The sequence below is a fragment of the Manacus vitellinus genome, unplaced genomic scaffold (genome assembly GCF_001715985.3).
Source record: "Manacus vitellinus isolate BGI_N305 unplaced genomic scaffold, ASM171598v3 scaffold_17_pilon, whole genome shotgun sequence".
NCBI classification, from domain to species: domain Eukaryota; kingdom Metazoa; phylum Chordata; class Aves; order Passeriformes; family Pipridae; genus Manacus; species Manacus vitellinus.
The window spans coordinates 6,688,515-6,711,542 of record NW_021939256.1 but is presented as its reverse complement, the minus strand read 5'-3'; the positions used below and the strand labels follow the sequence as shown (position 1 = coordinate 6,711,542).

The following is a 23,028-nucleotide window of genomic DNA, read 5'->3' as shown; positions in this document are numbered from 1 at the left end:
ACTCGTCGTCGAATCCTCCTGGAGATTATGTCTGCGGAGTAATTTATAGTGGGCTGCCACAATTTCTTATTAGTGGAAGCATTTCTGTTTCATTAGTCTAGCATGGCAGCTTCTATCTGCAGGAGCTTTTATCTGCCTGGCTTTTTCACATATGCAGAAGTGTTAGTTGGCTACTGGATCTGTACGGAGTATCGACATGCACACTGCACTGCTTGTTTTTCAGTTCATGGTGAATTCTAAAGATGCTCTCTGCATTCCTGCCAAGGTAATTCTTTCTGAAAGAATTACAGAAAGGAGGAAAAAAAAAAAAAAAGAAAGATGGAAGATACCTTTGGCAAAATAATCACTGTGTTTTCCATAGGCTGGAAATGACTTACTTCACTCAGATCCCAGATCTGCTTGGCATTTGCTAAATGCCATGATACAGTTTTTCTAAATTTCCTGATACTTGATTTCCAGGCATCTAATAGCATTTATTAGCTGTTTGACATGTGATGTTTTCTGAAGGGATGACTTTCTTTATTTTTGCAGTGTGTAACTGTCTATTCACACACAGAATAATATTTTGACATTAATTTATGTTAAATAAACAATTTGTCATTGAGTGTTGATAGTAGGAAATGGTTTCATTAACAACGAGACAATAGCCTTTATTGTGCTTCTGTAATTTTTATTCCTGTAATAAATTCACAATACCATATTGTTTAGTCAGAAGACTTTACAAAAAGCTTTATAATTAGAAGAATTAATAAATAGGTTGCTGTTTACTTCCTGTGATAAATAAAAAAGGAAACAACCAGTGCCATTGGCTGAAGCATATGCTTTTTGATTAGCATGAGGAGAAGTGGTCCATTGAAAGAATGGGACTCATATACATCAAGTTCAGCAGCTAAACATTTATGAGTTGAGAATAGAAAAAATAAGTCTCTAATCTTTTGCTATTCTCTTCAAAGATTATTCAACATCTAGTGATCTTCAGCAAATGAGACATCAGTTGTATGGAGTGAGGGCATTTCTTGTTTTAGGGAGAACACAAGACAACTTCTTCTGTAGATAGGATAGGTTCTTCCTCTGGCTAAATACCATTAAACATATCTGTCAAGGAAAAACTAGTGCCACTTCACAAACTTCGTAAAATTACATTCAAACGACTGGAGTCTTGCCAGTTTTTATACTTGCTTTTGCCTTTAAAAGTTGTTCTGTTATTTTTTCATTATGTTCTTTCCATGTCAATTTTACATCTTTGGCAAACCTCCTACTTCTGACTCTCTTTAGTAACACAGATAAAGACATCTTTACAATAATTAGTAAAATAAGCACATGACTTGCTAAGCTGTGGAACTGCATTTTGTTGGGAGCTGTTGACTAGTGGAATAACATGTTGCTTTTTAATCTCCTTTGACTTTCGAGCTAATATTTTACCACTTAAAAAAACCCCCAAACAACCCACATGTATTTTTATATCTGTTGGTGTACTCAGTTGCTGCTCTCTGTGGCCCATGTTCAGCTTACTATCCTATTAGTTGTTATTTAGATCCATTTGAGCACAGAATTTATGAATTTCCTGAAACATTCTCTCTAGTGTTTCTTTAAATTTAGTTCTTGAGCTATTCCTGTATCTTATCTTTTTCCCGTTTTTCCAACTGAGACAACACACACACACACACACACACAGGCTTTGTTGTGGTAACACAAAGAATTAATTTTCTCATTTCTGGATTTTTGGATCCCTACCAGTGATCAAACTACTTAGAATGGGTCATGATACAACATTTTAAGGGAACCAGGTTCTGCAGATCTTGTTCACTTCATGAAAGAGTTAGAGATTAGCATTAAAGCTATTTTGGGGATATAAATTATAAGGATGTGAATAAAATGTATAATCTCATTCCTTTCTGTATGGTCCTCTCTAGTAATTTGGGAGTTGGAACTGGTGAAGTAGAAGGGTTCATGCTGCACCTGCTTCTTTAGCTATTTCTCATTAATCAGGTTCTCCTGGTGAGGCTTCTGTATAAAATGAGAGTGCTCCAAAGCCTGGTTTCTCCTTTTGCAAATAGCTATTATTGGAAGATAAATCCTTTGAAGAGTTGTCATTGTTATATTACTGTTTGATTATTGTAGGCTACCTGTGAGCTTTTTGTTCTTGGTAACCTCACAACAGTGTGGTTTAGTAACACTAGATTTCTTCATCCTTCAGTTGACACAGAAACTGAAGAAGTGTGGGTTTAGCAAATATCCAGTCATCTTCTATTGTTTCAGCTGAGACCGTAAATACCAGCTGATCATTATCCCTTTTCATGCTCTCTGATAAAAAGGTTTTTGAAACAAAATAATACAACTGGATCTGAGCTGGTTTTGCTTTGGATTTCACTTAGAGTTGTGATTGTTGGGGTTTTTTTAACTTTTGCCAATGTTTTTCTGTATCATAACCCTGTTTAGTCCTTTGACATCCAGAGATGTTGCTTTCAAGTGAAAAATCATAAATAATAACTGCTTGGCTTATCAAAGAACTTGAAAGCCAAGCAGTTATTTCTTCGTTTGATAGCATGAACTTTTCCATGGCAGACAAATTATTTTTAATTTTAAGCCTTACATATATGGCCAAATGTGTTGATTTCTGTTGATAATATCATCATTTCTTGTCCTGTAGTAATTTTCCTGTGTTCCTGTATTCCCTCCAGTTTAAATGAAAGATTAAAATCATGTGAATAGCATAAATCTGCCTCCGAAGAACTGTGCTCTGCTGAAAGCACAGGCCCTTTCTTCTCATCTCGATCCCTGGCAATGTGTTTCTTCCAATTCCTGGGAGGTCTCCCACCACCCGGAGGCTTCTGATTAAGAACATTTAGCTACAGCCTTTTCATGACTTCCAGTGTTTCAGTTTTCTCTGTTCTTTTCTATTCACTCTTGCTATCTTTTTTTCTTTTTTTTTTTTCTTTTGGTAACAACTTTTTTTTAAGAGTTCTTGCTAAAACTCCGAACTATTTCTTCATAACACCAGTGTGTTACTGTCCAACTTCCAATTCTTCATAACTCATGATAATTCTCTTTGTTCATCTTCAGGTTACTCTGATCTTGTCTTAGTCTCCTTATTCATCCCATCTTTTCCTGCCCCTGTGCTATGGCTTGATATCTGCCTAGCTAGCCCTCCTTTGGTGTGTTTCCACATATTGTGAAAATGACAAATTTACTGTGAGAGACTGAATGTTCTTATGTTTCCTTTATAGAAGTTATCTTTTTCTGAACCTACATATACATGGAAACCATATGACTGAGTTTAAATGTCCTCATTTAAATTAGACGTGACTTCTCCTGAATGTCAGTCGCTATACTTTCCCCATTCTTTTATCTTTTTTATTTTTTTTCTTCCAGTGGAACAACTGGGTTTTTTTCTTTCGAATTTCATCTGTAGATTCTTTCTTGCTTTCTGCATAATGGCATTTTTCAGTTGGTGGTGATGAAGCATCATAATTAGGTTCAAGAGGTTTTGAGGCCCAAGCACAGGGAATGCTGTGCTGGGTGCTCCGACCAGTTTCATTTTTCCCAACAGACTCAGATTTAACAACTGTATAATCAAGGTTTCAGATAACGGAGCAGGCTTCCTCCTTTATGTTTCCAGGTGATTCTTACTTCCACATTGATTTTTCTCACATTATTCCCTGTATGAGCTATCGGAAGCTTCATTTCTCTCTTACTCCCTGCCTTTCTCCTCTCCTCTTACCATCTCTTTGCTTTCCAGCACACCTCCGTGACTGTGCAGTTTCATCCCATATCACCCTGTACACATTCTCTCTCCCTCCTCCCTCCCATCCCTCTGGATCATCCAGATGATTAGCTTTCTTGGCAGATTCACGGATGTCACGTAATTTATTTGGACTTTAAACTCAGAGATCAATTGCCTGATGTCTGCCTTGGTACTATGTTGATTTTATTCATCTTTGGCATCCTTGCCTGCTGCTTTTTTATCCTGTGTGCCTGAAGTGGTCACCTTAGAGATTTAAAACACACATATTTTTTTTAAGCACTGTGCTGCCATATTCTCTGCAATGGTCTGTTTGTTTTCTTGGAAGGGATTGATAGGCTTGAGGGGTAGGAAGAAAGGAGGTCATGAGGTTGATTTTCCATGTCTCAGGCTTCAGGCAGCCATCTCACACTACCCCCTTAGCCACATGGATTCCTAACTTCCATGTGTGAGTATGTGTGGGGGATGTGACACTGCCCTTCAGTTGTATAGTTCATTTTGTAGCTTTTATTAATTCACTGAAATCCCTAAGGAACTGTGTTGGTTTTTGTAGTAGTCTGATGAACATGTGGCTTATATGCTTATTGTTTTATTTGCCCAATCTACCAACCAAAGCCGTGTTAGAAAATTGCATGTAATGAATAGTGAGCATATAGGACATGCAGTTTTGTGCCAGCTTGGGATAGCTGATACTAAAAATGTGTAGAAACACATACTTACAGATAAAAGGCATTTGCATAAGACTACATGCTCATTTTATTGGAGTTTTTAAAAGGTTGTGTTTGGTTTTTTTAAATGCATTTGCATGTCTTTTTCTACCTGAAGAAAAATGTTCACCTTTTACATGATAAACAGCAGTGAAAATGTCCACAGGACAGTGTAAAAGCCCCACAGGAAGCAAAGATTTGCAGTTTGCTGGGAACCGTCTGACATGGGCGTGATACGTTTTGCTTGTCACCTGGAACTTCAGAACCCCAGATCTTGGATTGTGTCCATTCTGGTCCAGAGTCCCAAGGTCAGAAAGATGATGTTGTCCAGCTGTCCTCCTGTCACTGCCAGCTCTCTGCTGAAGGCAGGCTAAAATGCATATACCCTCATTCTTAAAATTTAGCCATGCCAGTGACTGTATCTGTCTGCACAATGCTCTCTGCTCACCTGTGGAGTCCTCTGGCATTCATGAAAAGTGTGACACACTGATTTTTTTTCAGTCTAAGACTCAGCTCTCCCAGCCTTATGTATTTAACCTTCTTTTTGCTTGCAGAGAGACACATGTAAGCCAGGAACGTAGTAAATTGTACAAAATACTGATTTTGCAAAGGAGAGGGAAATTATTTTACTGATTAGATATTAACAATGAGCATTTATATTACAGCAGTAGGTTTGTAAATACACAGATGTATTGCTGTCTGGTAGGAGGCTTTGTGGAAGAAAACCATTCCCTTCCCTGTGCCATGATCTGACATCTGCATGCACACAGAGATCTAGATCAGCACGTTTGCAATGCTGTCTGCAGAAAATTTTGCTTTAATTAGTTAAAAATAATGAAGTACAACAATGCATTTTAATCTGTCTTTAAAACTGAAATACCCAGGTAGTTAACAGTGCTATATGTTTCCTTTATAAAAGCGTAAATGTTTTATCCAGAATATTTGCACTCTCAGGATGACTGAAGCAGATGTAAATGACCTGGCACAGTAAGTCTTCTCTCTTCATGGTATCTGTACAGGTTTCACATATTTCCTTATCATGTGAGACTGCCTTTTTGAATTAATTCCTTTTGTATCTCACACAGCTGCCTAACTCCTTGCAGGCACACACACTCTCAGCCCTCCCCCAGACATCTGTTCTGTTTCTTAGTACCAGGTGCCAGAGTTTAAGCTTGTTGGGGGGAAGGACAGTAACAAAATCCTTTAAAAATTAGGTAGCAGTGATATTTTTAATGATATTTGTGATGGAGTTTCATTTTTAGCCTCTGGCTGTCAGCAAAGAGCTGGTTGAGTAGCGTGAGACCATTCCCTTTCTTAGTCTGGGAACAACCACAGTCATCTACTCTGCTCCTCGCTCTGAACTTGTTGGAAGGGACTGTTATGGTCATCCAGTTGCAGGCTTTCCTCTGAGTCGTGGTCTAACCTTAGAGAAGCAGAATACATCCTGATATCTTTCTCTACCATTACCTACCATCTGTCTCATTTTCCTCTCACCCTCTTGCGCGCATAATGCATCAGAAACATGGCCAGGCTGCTTCTGTTTTCTGCCTTCTCATGCAGCCACCTGTCTGCTCGTCTCCCTTTTCTCCATCAGGATAGGGAATATGTAATGTAAGTGATAAGCCTAGAAATGTGGCATAAATGGATTTATATCAGTGTCTACAGGCTGGGTGATGGATCATATGGTATTAAATACACTGAGTCCGCATTGGGGAAGGAAAAATCAGGAAGGAGGAAAGAGGAGTTTAAGTTGCTCTTTCTTCTCACCTCTCCCCAGGCATGTCAGCTACTTACTCTTCTAGTCACTGAAGGCACAGAAATTCTTTGTGGTCCTTAGTACTCCTACAGAGGTTTGAGAGAAAACTCTGCATCTTCCAATGTATTTCCCACCGGCAAAAATGTCAGGAGTGGTTTGGTCACTCAAAGGCTCAGGCTAAAGTGAGAAGCTTCAGCAATCAGATGAGTGACTTTCTGGAATGGTCTTAAGAAAGTACTCACAAGGCAAAACATGTAACAAGAGCAAATTTAAGGCAGATAGAGCGGAGCACTTTTTTCCACACTAATAATGAACGTGCGAGACCAGAACTTTTGCAGACCAGATGTATGAATTCAAGAAGGCATTAGACAGATTCCTGGAAGAGTGGTCTGCCAATGGCTTCTGAAAATGTGGATCTGGATGCAGTCTCCCAGAATACCATGACTGCTGGCAGCTCAGCAAGTCTATCAGGAATCACTCCATACATGTTTCTTGTGCTCTTTCTTTAAACATTGCTGTTGATTGCTCTCACACATAACATGTTCAACTAAGGTGGGCTTCACTTTAGTCTAGTAAAGCGCATAGTGGCTCTTAAGATGGAGCTTAATCAATGGATGAAACAGTCTGCATGATAGTTCCTCCAGTGTTTTTAGGGGAATGATCCCGTAGGTCCTTCCGATAGTTTTGTCCCATGCCTGAGCAATCTCCACAAGGGTACAATAGCCTGCCACCTTAATGAAACACTGCTGTACACTCTGAAACACAAAATGGTTGTCCCTAGGAGTGCTCATTAGCCAGTGCCTGAGCATGGCAATTTTTTGGGAAGCTCAAAGATGCAAAGCTAATGTGGTTGTTAGAGAGGATGGGTAACAAAAGGGATGGTTACCGAGAGGCACGGTCTGTTTAAGGGTTTTATGCTCTATGAATTAAGTCTGAAAAGGACAAACTGAATAAGGAGTCGCTAAGCCTTTTCTACTGTGGAATTTGCCTGCCCTTGGTAATATTCCTTCCTGCCCCCATTTTTGTTTGTACTGATAAATTTCCTTGCATTAATAAACTCATAATGCATCTTGTTTATCCCTTCAAAGCTAGCCCTTGCAGCTTTCATTAGCATTTTAGGATATTTATGGCTTTGTAGATGACTGAAAATCTGCAATTTGTCATTAGGAATTAAGAAAAATCTTCCTTCTACTGCAGGCTGAAGCTCAGCTTTGGCCTTTGAGGGACTGAGCCACCTCTGGGCCTCATAGACAAAAACAAAGTCAGACAGTGCCCAGATTTACAACAGCAAGTGGTTTTTAGTTATTCAGATGTCTTTGATAATGTGTCATCCGCTGTTGCTGGCAGGGATCAGTGTTTAGGCTCAGAATTAATTTCTCTCTAGCTGAAGAGAAAACAAAAACAAAAATATCCCTTTTGCAAGAGCAAAAAGAGAGAGAGGTAGTAACGAGGAGAGAAATGAAAACCACACAAGGCACATGTAAAAAATACATGCATATATATATGTTTCTCATATACACACTGCAAAGGTTAAAGTGCTGTTCACAAGAAAACGTCGTTTTTCACTCTGCTGTGCTCTGTACTTTCGACTTTGAAATACAGGAAGTTAAGAAAATTTTTTAAGGTTTCAGAAAGGAATTTATCTTGTAATTGGTGAAGGGCTAGAGTTGGATGGGAGCGATAATAATCAAAGGAGCCTTTTCAACACTAAGCTGTAGTCCAGAAAATCAAAGGGAGGAATGTTAATTGGTTTGTACAACATGATATTCTCATTTCAGAGTAGCTTCAGCCACTCAATGGTATTTTTTTTCTTTTTTTTCTATCTCTCTCTGTAGGTTGATTAAGTGAATAGAAAAAATAAAAAAGAAAAACGAAGCTACTTTCAAGTATTGAAGATACAAGGCCAGGATGAACACGAAGGACGGAAAAGTGTCTGAAGGAGGTCTCAATGTCACGCTTACCATACGCCTTCTCATGCATGGCAAGGTGAAGCATTTACTGTGTGTTGAGTGAGTTTGTGCAGTTACCATCAGAGCCTGAGAGTAACATTGACAGAGGGTCTGCTCCTCCTCCGACTTGAGTCAAAAGCGCAATTGCCATGACCAAGAAATCACCCCCTGCCTTTCAAGGGATCCTGCTGAAGTTCACACTGCAGCCCAAATTCATTGAAACAAACCCTTTTGAGCAGATCCAGAGGCGAAAAAGGAGTTCTTTCACTGATAGTTAGCCAAACTGGGCAGACCCTTGCACAAGGCTGACTTGCATACAGCTTGCCTTTCTCATCATTTGCTGGGTTTTGCAGGGCTTTTTTTGAGATACCAGAACGTTGACTTGTGTGAAATAATTGTGACAGAGTTACTGTCTATTTCTGTTGAATGCAAATAGGATAGTTCTTCATTATTCTGATGTAACATGTTATTAGAGTGAACCCCCTGATACGCCAAGCGTTTGTCCAGATCCCCTGTGGGTTTGTTTTGGAAGACTGAGTGTCATTTTGTTTCTGTCCAGCACAGCACTTAAGTATGCAGATAAGTGTGAAATCTGTGCCACAGACAAAGTGCCAGTTCAGTATTGTCAGACTTAGCAGTCTGATCGCTGCTTATTTCACATTGCCAGATCATAAAATGGGCTTTTAATTAAAAAACACGTTTCATAGGTATGTTTGTAATATTTGCATCAGGCAACACCAGGCTTAGTGAATGAATGTTATATAAAGGAGGTGGTTTGGGTGCTTTCTTAACAGGGAACAGTGAACATATATATGTATTAATCTGGAGATTAAATTTATATATATAAATCTAAAGAAGTATTTTTACTCCTGGAATTTAATTTTAAAATAAAATACTTTTACATTTTAAAATAGTGGAGGTTTTTAACCGATAACATGAACACACGTATGATTACTCATAGCACAAATTGGAGACTAAGGTATCTCCCTCTGTATTTTACTTATGGAGAAGTATGAGGGGGTACAGCTTAAGTTTGCAAATTAAAAACCTCGGAAATTAGGTTATGTCAGATCAAATTATGTTTTTTCTCAGAAATGATCTAACCATTTTGTTTGATTTTTTTCCCCTGAAATAGTCAGCTTCAGGCAGGCATCTGGTGTGTAAATCTGCATCTTAAATAGGGATCTGTCAAACAAATTTAATAGCACTCTCTCTCTTAGAAAACCCACCTAAAATCTGTACACGTGTCTGCTCAAAATTAGGTCTTAGGGATTGATTCTACTGGGTTCTGGTCCCAGTCTATGAAAGCATTTGAACACATGCTTATCCCACTGGGTGTAAGCAACCCTACTGGTTGCAGTCAAATTCCCATGTGCTTAGTTGTGTTTTGTGTTTTGTTTTGTTTTGTTTTGTTTTTAACCACTATCTGACAGCTCTGCTTCTTTCAGAGTCATGTGTAATTTTCAGGACGGTTTACTTAAACAGTGGGCCAGGATTATTAGGTTTTTTTAAATCAGAAATTAAATCAGATAATGCTTGTTTTCTCTGTTAAACATCATTGATTGTGTGTGCAACCTCTTATAAGAATAATGGATATTATGTGTCCAGTCTTCTGTGCATATGTAGCCCCAACCCATAAAAGCTACCAAGTTCAAATTTTGACTGGAACTATACCATGCATCCTCACTTAACAGGGCATGGTGGGTATACCACTAGCTCCACTATGCTCTAATCATGTATCCTGTTGTGCCTAAGTATTGCAAAGAGTACATTAAATCAGAATTTATTTTGGTGATAAAAGTCAGACCCTTATGGTTTCTTTGATGTAATTTCTATGATTTAGGAGTAATAATACAGAGGAATGAAGGATGTCTGAGTCAATATGAACTCAGTGGGAGAAGACACTCTGAAAGCTGTATGTGCCTCTGAAAAAGAAGAAACAAGTTTCTAGGCTCTTCCTCAAGATTTGTTGTGGTAATGATATCAGTGGAAATTGCTGATCTCTAATTAGTATTTCTAGACAAAACAATTAGCTGAAGCAGAGCTTGGTCTGTAAATAACTGGTCAAAGCTTGAGAGAGAAGAGAGGAAATAAAAGGTTTTTAAAAATAACAGTAGCAAACTGGATTCAGTTGTTTTTGAATTAAACTAATTTTAAAGTTACTTATTTATTGATGTCTTTCATGGAAATATGAGGATCTCTCCCCACTATCCTTAACTCTCTGTCTGTAAACCTTTATTACCAGTGTACCTTTGCATAGGGAACTTCTATGTGTTTTGTGATATTTGCATTCATTTTGATTGAAAATCCATAACTTGTCCTTGGTTATCTCAGCTGTAAATCCTTCATACTTAGGAAATTTTCAGTATGTACTTTTAATGTGACTTGTGTAGAGGCATAATGTCAAGGATGGACATCTTAATTAGGCAATTAGGGTAAATTCTGTACCTGCAGACAAAAAAATTACAGTTTGTATGAATGGACAGACCTCTGCAAGATGGCAGGGAATTAAAAAGCAACAACAGCAAACAAAATAAGTAGAAAAAATAAAAGACATTAGTGTCTGGTGAAAGGAAAACAAATAGGAACAGTCCTGCGGTCTGGGAGAACCCAGGGCCAGTGCCTCCCCAGTGCAGATAGGACACAACTCATCAGCACCTCTGCTTTGTCTTGCTTTGAGGGAAGAAGCAGCTGTAGGGCCAGCTGAGTTCCTACATAGTTTTGTGCAGCCTCCGACTGAAAAGGCTGGGAGGAGCAGCTAAGCTGCTCACCCACAGTGTAGCAAGGTTTGGGAGTAGCCAGCTGGCAACGAGGCAAGGCACAGCCGTGATATTCTCAGAAAATGTGGTGTTAAGGAAGGGCAGCAATTGTTTTATCTATGGAAGTGGAGAAAGGGCTTGTGTGGGCCCTGCAGAAAGCTAACCACTGCAAGGTATAAAAGGGCAACCTCAGGGTAACCTCAGTGTTTCCAGGGTCTGATATAAAAGGTGTCCTGCTCAGCCAGGACTTCAGAGATTTTGTGATGATGTAAGCTGAAAGGCCTAGTTTCATCTTGTACCATGTTAGATCAGTAAAAAAATTATGATAGTTTGACAGCCCTGAAGAGAAACCAGGAGCAGCACAAAACATTTGTAATACTTTCTTGCACTGAATTAGAGGGCAGGTGTTAGGGAGGATACTACAAGGGCAGTGCTCAGGCATTCTTTGCATCTGCAGAGAAGCAACTGTCAGTGTTTGCAGGAATTATTAAAAGCAAGATTAGGAAAAACTTGTTAGGTGGATTTGTGAGGAGGGGAGGAGTCTGTCTGGGCACGCTGCAGCATCCGTCACTGAAGGTTTCTAAGGACAAGTCAGACAAAACTGAATTCATCCTGTAAAGCTGCCATGGCACTGCAGCCTTTTCTGCTCGGGACCTTTTTGACTGAGTTACCTGAATGGTGCTTCATTGAGGTCAGGAAGAGGAGAGCCTTTTGAAGCATATGCAGAAGTTGGATATATAGAATATACTAAATAATGCAGATATGCGTTCTCATCTCTTATTAATGAGAAAGATGTACCCCATTTAGAAATAAAGCTGTTTAATGGATTTCAGTAGAGAAAAACAGAAAATATGGATTGGAGCTATTTACAATACCTGCTTCTGTATTTTCCATCTAATTCATGCTGTTTCTTGAAGTAAAGTAAGTAAAACCTCTGTGTAGGACAGAGACGTGAATGGATATGGGTATTTTATTTTCTTTGTCTGCTTCAAAAGTAGGAAGGATTGGAATATTGCAGGGATTGCAAGATTTCTGCTTCCAGCAAAGGCAGTATTTACTCAGATCAGATCAACATTTTTGAAGGACTTAAGGAAGACAAACTGAGTGTATGCTGTCAGAGCCCTCTGTATGGAGAGGCAGAGCTCGGACCCCAGAAGAACGTCTTTTTCTTCCTTTTTAAATTTTTGTGAAAATAGAAATTCTTTTGGCTCTCAGCATATATGGAGAGAGAGAGAGAGAGAGAGCGAGAGAGAGAGAGAGAGCTCCATATTTCTCTCTTACCATTCCTTGCTCGCCTTTTGCTGAATTTTCTATTCCCTTGACTTGTGGCTGTCTTTTTAACTTGCTTACTGCCACAGGTAATGAGGTTGGAAGACTGGAAAATTGTAGCCTTGCCCACAGGTATCTGCCAACATACCTTAGTACTTGGCATCTGCAGTACTCTTGTTCTGATTTTGGTCAGTTCATGCCCAGAAAGAAATAGCACCTACTTTGACTGTACTGGATAATGATTACATGAATTTGGGCTGGTTGGGTTTTGTACGCAGTCAGTGTTAACTGACTGGTTAAGACCCTGGAGACTCACCATTAAAGGTTAATTTTAGATGTGGATGCTAAGAGATTGTGCTGGTAGAAAGATCTTAAATCTCAGGAAAGTAGCTTAATGGAGGTTTAAAAGCCAGGTCCATGAGGTGGAACCCAAGAAAATGTTCAAATGGGCCAGCACAGAAAGGCCGACCGGGTCACAAATCCACTCCATCTGAGTCTCCATCTCATAGCAGTGGCACAGGAGTCTCTGCTTCTTCTCGCCAGTACAAACCTGCAGAAGAAATAATGCATTGTTTCCAAAGGCACTGTGTGAACATGAGCATTGATGAAACTGTCTTACTGAAGACTGTAAGAAACCAAAGTAGAATATGGTAATGTATGGCATCTGAGGAATCTTTTAGAGAAAGGGAATGGAATTCAGAAATAAAAACTAAAATGAATTATTGAAGTTGGATGGTTAGGAAGAACAAGGAAGTAATTTACAAGTAGGATGAAGGAGGGAAGGGAAAACTGGCAGGGAAACAGGGCTCTTGCCAAATATTGAGAGGTGTAAATTGGCGAGTTGAGGCAATTATTGGAGAAGGTAATTTAGAAGATACATGTTCAGTGACAGGAGGAAATCTGGAAAGCATGAAAAGTTGAAAAGCATCAGATGTGACAGTGTCTAGAGAGTGGCAAATCTGGGATATGCCAAGTTGGAGAGTAAAGCTATTGCAGCAAAAGTATATGCAATTTTGGATGTATGGTGTTGGTGCGTCATGGGACAAAGAGACAATAATTACCTTACTGTTCTTCTGGCAAAATCACACCTGCAGTTCTGTGCTCAGCAGCAGATGCCATGTGTATGAGTGATGTTGAAGACTGAGCAGAGGGGGAATTCACAGAAAAAATAACAAAAGTTTTATGAGGCTGAGGAGACTGTGTCTAGCTTTCTTCACACATTCTCATAAATACCTGGAGAGAATAAATACAAGTGTAATGGAGTGTAGTTATTTTGAATGCTGCAAGTGCTTGTAGCTGGAAATAATGGGATAAAATAAAATTTTGAAAATAAATCCTAGTAAGAGAATACCAATAGAAATTCCTGGTATTGAGATTTTCACGAGGTTCTGTAAGTCTCCCATGCAAATTTTAAACATGTCTGGGAAAGAGTAGCATATGTACTATTAGACTGTATAATCTGCATTGATGGAGGAAAGATATGATGGCTGAGTGGAGCTTTTCTTTCCCTGATGCCATTTGCTCAGTGATATGTTTCTCATAGATTCAGCAGTAGCGAATTAGAAATATGTACCTTCAGTCAAATGTTTGGGTTTGAACAAAACCCTATGAGTACCTTGATTTTTAGGCGCTAAACTTACAGCTTAGTTTTAGGTTCCCTGAGGAACTCTGAGTATCTGAGTTCCCATTGATTTTAGCAGGATCAGCGGACTTGCAGCACTGAAAGTTCTGGTTACCGTGGACTTAGATCCAGCTTCAGTGGTGACTTTCAGACATGTTGGTGATTACTTTATGGTGCTCTATGTAGAACGTTTCACAAGAAAAAGAAAGAAAATTTAGATTCATTAAATGATTGCTCACACTTAACAGCTCAAATACAGAATAAAATCATGGAGAAAATTGCCATTTTCATCAGTACAGACAATACAATTATAGTATCAGGGATTTCTTTTAGTGGGCACTTTTTCATGTCTCCTTAATTGCCTCCCTGGAAGAGTTTAAAGCATTAGAGAAATAAATTTTCTCCATCTTAAAGTCCTTCTCCTTTCCCATTTTTTCTTTTATTTTTTACTTTTTTAAAATACAGAATACAACAAAGTAACTTCAAGAATCACCTTGTCAGTAATATAATCCAAGCAGTAAAATGCCAGTCAAGCCAATGTTTGTTCTGTTCTTTTCGGTTTCCATGAACGCTGTCAGGGTATTATGAGGATTGACTGTCCTGCCTATTGCTATTATAGTTCTTGTTTTGTTTGCTTGCATTACTGTGATACCTGAGAGGTCTAGTCATGGAACAAAGTTCTGCATGCAAATACGCAACACGAGATGGATCTCCTCTCAGTGTGTTTGTAGTAGCAACCGAGAGCCTCTCACTAGCCTAAAAAACCAACAGAAAGGAGAGAGAGAGTTCCCCCAGCCCTTAGGCACTGTGTATCGCTGAAAACAATCTCTGTAGCCGAATGTTCCCACTTGTACCAAACAAAATCTCCTCATCAGTCCGCAGTTGTAACCACGACTGCAGAAGGCGCACGCCCTACTCAGTGCTGCTGCTTCAGCATCACACGTGCAGGGACAAGCAAAGGGACAGAACTGGGTTTTGGGTTGGTTTTGCAGGGGAAGGCTGTGAGCTTTGGTGTGAAATTGAATGTAAACTGGATACCCATCTGCCATAAAAAAGCAAATAAGAAACATCCATTTGCACAGCAGCCCAAAACATGCTAGATGGACTTGTGAGAGATGCGTAACACTGGCATTTCCATCAGGAAGACCATGATTTGCAGGTTTCCTCATACACTACCGATTTATTAGCATAAGATTTGTCTCAGTAAGGGCTTGGACTGTAGTGCCTTACTAAGTTAGGGCTGTTAGCATCAGACAGTGACTACTGAAGCATCACCTAGGAACGTGAGATCTCCCGTGTCAGTGAGGCTAATCCCACGTAATCCCAGAACACAAATCAGATTCTCAGTTTATCTGAGGCAGCCATTTGTTCCCTGAGGTAGACACATTACATCATGTTTCCCCAAAGTGACTTTTCTTCTAGTCTCTGAAAAATACTGATGACCCGCATGCTCCATGCAAACACAGTGTTCAGAATGTCTTCATGAAACAGGAATGTTCCTGGAATCTTCCTGGAATCTTCCATGCAAGCGTATTCATGAGTTTGTTCAAGTATTGACAACTGTATCCTCAAAACAAAGTGAAGAGAGAGAGTTGAATTATGTATGCCTCTTTGTGGAGGGGAGAAAGACAACTGGTCTGGGTCTAGAAAACTTTATCAGCCCAGCAGTCATTTGCTGTTGCCAGGGCCCCTCCTTGTCCCGTGACAGATGTGTTTTCCCATCATGGAAGGCTGTATTTCTTTCCTTTCAATGCTTTTCTAGTAGGCTTTTTTGTTTGTAAAGTCCAACCGTAATGGTTCTACCTTATCTTTGCTCATAGAAAGCATAGAAAGCACATGCAATCAAAGCATTGCCTGAAGGAATTGCAGGCTTTAGGATGGGCCCTGTGACTTGTCAGATGCTTTGGGATGAAAGTATGTATTGCTATACTATTTCTTAAACCCGTTTCCTTCTAGATGTGGCTTTATCTCAGGGATTCTCTGAAGCTTTTGTTCTATTTGCCCCGTAGCACTGATAAAAAAGTTGTATGCCCATGACAATACAGCAAGACCTGTACTTTTCTATGCTCCCACAATGGCTACCTGGTTTTGTTTTGATTTTCTGGGACACAGTAATTATTAAACTAACCTCACACTTCGAAAAAATTATGGAATTTCACACTTCATGTTTACTGACCAAAGGTTAATCTTTAAACCGTGGTTTGTAACCATTTGTTAAGCTTCTTGTTTTCTTAATATGACTGATTTCTTTCTCTTGTTATTCAAAGGACACACCAAATAATTGATTAGGAAATAGCTTTCTTCTACAGCCTGTTTTGTATCTTTGTTTAGTTGTTCTCACCAGCAAGAGCCCTGCAAAAGCCTTGGGTCACAGACTTTGCTGCTGCCAGCTGGTGCTGCCTTGCCTTCACCACAGATGATGTAAAAACTGCACAAACAGCTTTCTGCTCTTTGATGGGCCCACTACTCCCCAGATGTTCATTAAGAGCAAAATTTATCCCATTTGTGTGAATAAGGTGTGCAAATAATATTATATGCTGCATTCCACATGAAAGAAACCAACCCTTGTTTTTAGCATTGCTCTTCGTCAAGATATCTACAATATATTGGCTGGTTGGCTTGCAGTATACTTTATTGATACTGACCAGTCTCCTAGTGTTTGTTCTTGAAGTTCACCCCTTTTTGTTTTATCTGTTTTATTAGAAATATCGTACTAAAGAAAACTGTAGTGACGACTCAGGCTTGAGAATTATTTTCAGGCTTTCTGAAATCAGCATGTAGATTTTCCTGGGGTTTTCCAAAAGGACTCTTGGAGCCCAAGTGTGAGACTACCCTGCATGAGGTGCTCTCACCAGGAGATGATGCCCTTTGTAAGGCACTACCTGGGCTAGGTACTGAGCACAATCTGAAACTTAGACTCCTTGCATGAATCTCAAGATAGGCATCCCAAATTGCTGTCATTTCTTGTAGGAAAGTTGATATCCATCTGTTTAGTGCCTGCATGTGTATACTGACTTTACACACAAATATATGTGTGTGTGAGTATACATATGTATCAGTGGATGTAGATAAACACACACTTGCAGCTTTTTGGAATCATCCCGTTCATCCAGCGTAGTTGCTGTGGCTCATCTGCTTCTGAAGGGTGGGTGTTTATATGCTGAGGCCAAGGAACCTGCATAATACTTTTAGCTCTGGCAACAGTCTGCCAGGTTGGTTTGGACCTGTCTTTCTCCCAGATGAGTTTTAATTCCTCCCTTTATAATTTCTTTGTGAGAACTACTTTTTGATCTGCCGTTGAAATGTGATTATATGAAACTCAGTGATTGTTGTCATATAACTTACTTTTCTACTATATTTACATGTAGATGGTTAGTCAATGAATAAATCTGAAATTGATCGTAAATAGTTACCATTAGCTTATATTCCTGAGCACTGGAATACAGCAAATAGTTCAGGAGTTATTAGTATATTCTAGTAGGCAATTATTTGCTACTGCAGCTAAATCAAACTCCTGTCTGACCTGCACTGACGCTGAATTTCACATCAGCTGTAGGATTCTGCTCACCAAACTTCGCATATGTTAGTGTCAGTTTAGGCTGCTTCTTCTGCAGATGAAGAAAGCCAAAACCTTTGGGAGTACACTTCTCTCCCCCTTCTTTAGGAACAAAATGTCCTCCATTCTCTCTCTCCCTGAACTTCAGAAAAGGCTGGCTGCCTGACTTACTTGTAATGAACCAGTGTAGGTGACATACATCTTAGGCAGTTAACTACAGCACACTGGTGTCTGGAAAATTTAGAAACATTTTCTAAAGGAGATAAAACCCTCAAAATAACCTTGGCTAGAAATACTGATAAAACTTGAGTGTCATAAAAATGGTGTTGGGTATCTCATTTAGCAGTAAACTTATTTCAAGGTGATATAAGAAGTTATATGAAACAAATACTGAACTGTATAAAGAAACATTAAAGGTTTGATGAAGTAGCTTTGGTAGTTTGAAGAGTGAGGTATAAAGAGTCTTTTGATTTAATCTGTGGCTGAAGCCCTATCATAATTGAAGACATGATCTGTTGTCACCAGTACTTCCTAGGAGCTTTCCTAAAAACAGCTAGGGGCCCAGAAAAAAAAAAACAAACTCTAAAGTGACCCATTTCAAACCATTTTGCATTTTTATTTTTTTTAGTAATTTGTATGGATCAAAATTCTGAAAAAATTAGAAATGTCCATGTAACGTTAGTGCTTCTCTGTGTCCCTGTGACCTTACCCCACACTGCCAAGCAGAATCCCAGTTTCCAGTGTAGAGGAAGAGGCGGCTGTTGCTTGGAAGTTTTGAAATTGCCTGCTTATAGAATAAGCTCTAAAGTCGCCCTTTGAGGAGGAGAAGGTTTGAAGTGCTCCATAGGATTACAGTGACATTTGCTAGCATGTTCCAAGGACCTCATCACCAGTCTTATTGAAATATTTTTTTCTCAGTGGGATTCACACTGTTCATTCATTCAGTCCTTTGGCAGCTTGTACTCTTTGTTAATAAATACCAAGGTGATAATCAGTCAGGTAGAATTCCTGTCCCCTCTGAAATCCATAGCAAAAGTCCCACAGAATTGAATGGAACAAGCAGCTTGAAAATCCTAATATTTTGTGCTCTACTTTGCTTGTTTTAATACTCTTAATCTCTTTGTTGGAAATGGACCATCTTTTTTTTACCAGTGCTACAAACAGTTTATTGCTTTTCTGTTTCTAAGGCAAAGTATGCTTTCCTATTTCCAAGGAAGATATATTTGTATTTATTAGCCATGACCCATCCATACATTTCTGAAAGAACAGCATCTGTCATTAAGACCCACCCAAGATGATCAAATGGGTTAGGGGAGATTTCATACTAAGTTTATACTGACAAAAACTTGCAGGTTCAAGAGCAGGCCTAAAGATTCTAATGAAACTTCAGGTATACAAAAAACCCTGAAGTTATACCATGGACTGAAATACAGTTGCTTGCCCATAGCAACTGAAACCCAATACACTCACCCCTAGCTAAAGGTCCTTCTACCTCCTAAGAATCTGTTTTATGAAAGTAATTATTTCTGAAAGCTGGGACTGAGAGAATGGAAAAAGTTTTCAAGGTAAAACTGCTGAATGTGCTAAGTGGGGAGATAGGAACTGCCAGACATGGGGACTTCCCAGGCCTTACTCCCTGTATTGTTTAAGCCCATTCAACAATTACAGACAGGTTGGCAGAGTTACAGTGACGATGTAAAAAAAATAGTAAAATCTTAAAAATTTGGGGGAATGGGTGTCCCAGATTTCTGTCACTGCTAACAAAAAAGCTGCATCTCGTTTTAGAGCCCACACAACATGCTGGTGTAGCTGTCTCAGCCATGTGATATAAAGCCACATATTAAGAGAAAATATTAAGATAATTTGGTAACAAGACAAACTGCAGTGAGTCTGCCTCATTAATTCCCATTCTCACAGAGCTGCTGCTTTGCGTTGTGTGTGCAGATGTACAGATGTCTAAGTTTTAGATGGAAACAGGAAGCTTTAGCAAGAACACTCACGGCTGTGTGATCTGTAAAGCTCTCCTGTACATCAGCCTGCAGACTATAGGTTTGCAAAGCAGATACATCTGGAAGATTTGCAGTGCCTGTCTGGACAATATGTGTTCTCTGATCAGTATGTACAAGAGAGCAGAATACCATCTTGGAAGAGCAGTTGGAAGGGAAATAAAAAAGGGAAATGGGAAACAGAAAAAGTAAAGTTTGAAAATAAACGTGAAAAGGGGCCTCACTGGATTGAGGAATTTTTTGGCGATTAAGGCACTGACTTCAGTGGGTATAAGGCTGTGATTGAAGAATCACAGAGCCCTGAAGGTTGGAAGGGACCCCAAAGGTCTCCAGTTTGACAACCTGAATCAAGCAGATTCCATTGGAGCAGGTTAATCAGGGCTTTGCCCAAGCTGAGTTCAGCCACCTTCAAGGATGAGGATTCCACATCTTCTCTGGGTACCTGTTTCAATGTCCAGCCATTCCCATGGCAAAAAATATTTTCCTCGTATTGAGTAGGAATTTGGTATTGTAGCATGCTTTCCTTATTGCACATTGCAATGAGACTCCCCACTCATTCTCTTCTTAAGAACAAATGCAGTTCTCTTAGCCTCTCCTCATGTGTCCTGGGCTCCAGTCCCCTGACCAATTTGGTGGCCCTGCATTGGATTCACCTCTGTGTGTCCTTGTCTGTCTTGTATTAGGAGCCCAAAACAGGACACAATCCTCTAGGCATGGTCTCACCGAAACAAGAAGACAAGAATCATTGCCTCAGCCTGCTGGCTACGCTCCTGCTAATAAAGTCCAGTTCTTTCTTTGATCAGGGCTGCACTGCTGATGCAGTAATGTATTCAGGTTAAAGTTGTGCAATGGGACCCTCAGGACTTCTTCTGCAAAGTCAGTTTTGAGGTAGCAAGTTTTTGTCCTGCATGGGCTTTTTCCATCCCAGACACGGGACTTTTCATTTGATTTTTTTCCACTCCCTGAGGATTCTCTCAGCCCGTTTCTCCAGTCTGTCTAGGTGACTCCAGATAGGAGCCATGTCCAGCAATGTCTGGACTATTCCCCAAGCCTGGTGTTATGTGCAGACTTGCAGAGAGTGCAAAGAAACCATATGCCAAAGTTCTTCATTGAGATAGGTAACTTCTCACTGAAGTCTTTACATCTTGTGAGCAGGATGTGAGGAGCTGCAAGCACAACAGCTTCATGGCATGAGCTTATAAGCAACTGGTGAAAAATAATTATTAACGTCACTGCAGTTAGTTCTCTACTGCAGAGTGAAGTTCGTACCACTTTATCACTAGTCCATCATTGGATAGAGCAATGGAGGACAGTTTCTAAAATCTAAACTTTGGGCTGTGTTTTAGGATGAACCACACAAATATATAGACTGAGTAGGGGAAATGGTGTATCGTATGTCTGGGACAGCTCAGCCATCTGAGACAGTCTTTAACGATTGAAGTAGATTTCCTAGTCTGTGTATAGGAGAAGAGTTTATTTTCCTTTATTTGGTCTCTCCATCAGATGATTTCCAGTCTGATGTCACAGCTGTGTGATTTGTGTAACATATCCAGACTACTCCCTTTAGAGTTAATAGTTTCATTTTTGCTACCTTTCGGTTTTATTTCCCAAGCTTTTAACCCTTGGGGTGCTGCCAGAACTGTCACATTGTTCCCCTATTCTATGTTCACAGCCATGTTTCTCAGTATTTTCTTTCCCTTCAGAGAAAATTGTAGGAGCCTAGTAGCAATTCCCAAATCCCTAAAAAGTGATTAGCGGTTATTGTTCTGTAAGTGCCTAATAGGGAGATTAAAACAGGCCACCAGGTGTTTACACAATAACACTTGGTAGCATGGAAATTCAGCTCTAGTTATTACATGGTGTAAAGGGGGTAAATGCCTGCCCTTGGAGAAACCAGCAATTATTTTGATGCTTGTATTACACCTCATTTTCTCTAATAGATTGTGCGGTTCGGTTATTTCTTAACTTTTCATTCCCTGATAGGGATTTGTCTGTGTTTCACTGTAGCAGGATTGATCTGTAACCACAAGATCAGTTTCTATTAAAGGTGTTTTTCTTGCACAGTCAGTTGACTGCAAAGCTGCATTTTTAGTCCACCCCTTTGTATCTAACATGGCATATTTGTATACAGAAACAGTGAAGGGGGCTATGCTTCACATTGCAGGTTTTGAAATAAGTGATGGCAAAATAGCTTAGAAACTAGAGCTTGCTGCTCTTCTGCAGCAAATTGTATCATTCACAATGTCTTTTTTTCTGTTTCAGGAGGTTGGAAGCATTATTGGAAAGGTCAGAAAATTACTTTATTTATATTCATGTCAAAATATTGCATATCAGTTCTCTTTTTTAGCCCAGGCTAACGTTTTTTTCTGTTTCTTTAACAGAAAGGTGAGACAGTGAAGAAGATGAGAGAGGAGGTAAGACAAGCCTTGATGTCTTCACTTGCCTTTCTTTCCAGCTCGGAGAACAGGGAATTCAGCATATGCAGACTGATGCTGCCATCAAGTGGGCAGTTAATTTAACATCACCATTCTTAGCAAGCGGTGGTGTATAAATATGTTGGCCTCAATTAAACATTGTTGTTAATGTAACCTCCTTATCGCAGCAGCAGTCTGGAGTCTTTCATTCCCACAGCGATATGCCTGCTGCTGTCTTATCTCAGGAACAGCTTACCTGCATTATTCTGTGCGTCGAGCCCATTATATCTTTCATTAGCATACCAACATCGGTCCTGCATGGGGCTTGGCCTCCTCCTAGGCAGTTTCCAAAAATCTGAAACCAAGCATTAGACTGATGCACATCAAGTTTGAGGGTAGACACAAGCTTATCAGAGCTGGAGACAGACTTGTGTAAGCCAAAGCATCCCTCTGCCATGTCTTGGCAAAGCCTTAACTCTTCCTCAGTTTGCATCTTTGAGTAGGATGTGGGCAGGGTAGACCTGCACACCTGCCATTCACGTCCTTTGAAAAGGTCATAGACACAAAATGATTAACTAAAACAGGCCACTGCATAAACCTCAGTCTCCCCATTGTCTACAGGTTTCTTTCCCTGCCACAGAGCAACCTGCACTGTCTTCAGAGGGGTATGCGCAGGTGGAGGTTACAGACCCACACTGGTCTGCAAGGCATCACATCTTACCTGGAGATCTGGGTCATTTTTCTTCTTTGAAGATACTGTTAAAAGTCAAAAGGCTAAATCCTACTGTTTAAAACTTTAGGAGTAGTGTATAGAGAGGATGCCTCAGGAAAAGTCAGTTTGGTTCTAGTAAAGCTGCAGTGCATTACTATGTCAGCTGCTTTGTTGTTTTGTCCACTGATAGAAGGTCTGTGGCAGGAAAATGTCAAAGTATTTTAGTAAAGAAAATTGCGGACATCCATCTTTAAATATACACAATAGGGATTTCATTGTCAGGCTAACTGAGTTCAGAGCTCCTTTTTTGACCATAAGAGCTTTCACCCATGTTTTCATACATAAGTACATTTGCTAAGACTTAAAAAAAAAGGTAAGAAAAAATGTTTCAAATATACTAGGTAATCCTACCAGTTGATTAAACACATTTTAGTTTAATTATTAATTATGACCATGAGCAGATATCTGTGGATATAAATTGCATGCACAGAAGGGAAGCCGTAATTGGAGAGTGTTCCTGACTTCTGAGTTAAACAT

The 23,028-nt window shown here is 39.6% G+C and overlaps 1 protein-coding gene across 14 annotated transcripts in view; it reads left to right on the top strand.

The window, feature by feature from the left end:
* LOC103764732 (poly(rC)-binding protein 3) overlaps positions 1–23,028 on the top strand; it is a 142,407-nt gene that overhangs the window by 70,699 nt on the left and 48,680 nt on the right. For all 14 annotated transcript variants that reach the window (XM_018070056.2, XM_018070055.2, XM_018070051.2 and 11 more), the window contains exons 2-4: positions 8,041–8,191; positions 21,628–21,651; positions 21,747–21,779. In XM_018070056.2, the coding sequence (XP_017925545.1) occupies positions 8,114–8,191; positions 21,628–21,651; positions 21,747–21,779 (135 nt within the window). In that variant the 5' untranslated portion in view covers positions 8,041–8,113. The remainder of the gene's footprint in view (positions 1–8,040; positions 8,192–21,627; positions 21,652–21,746; positions 21,780–23,028) is intronic.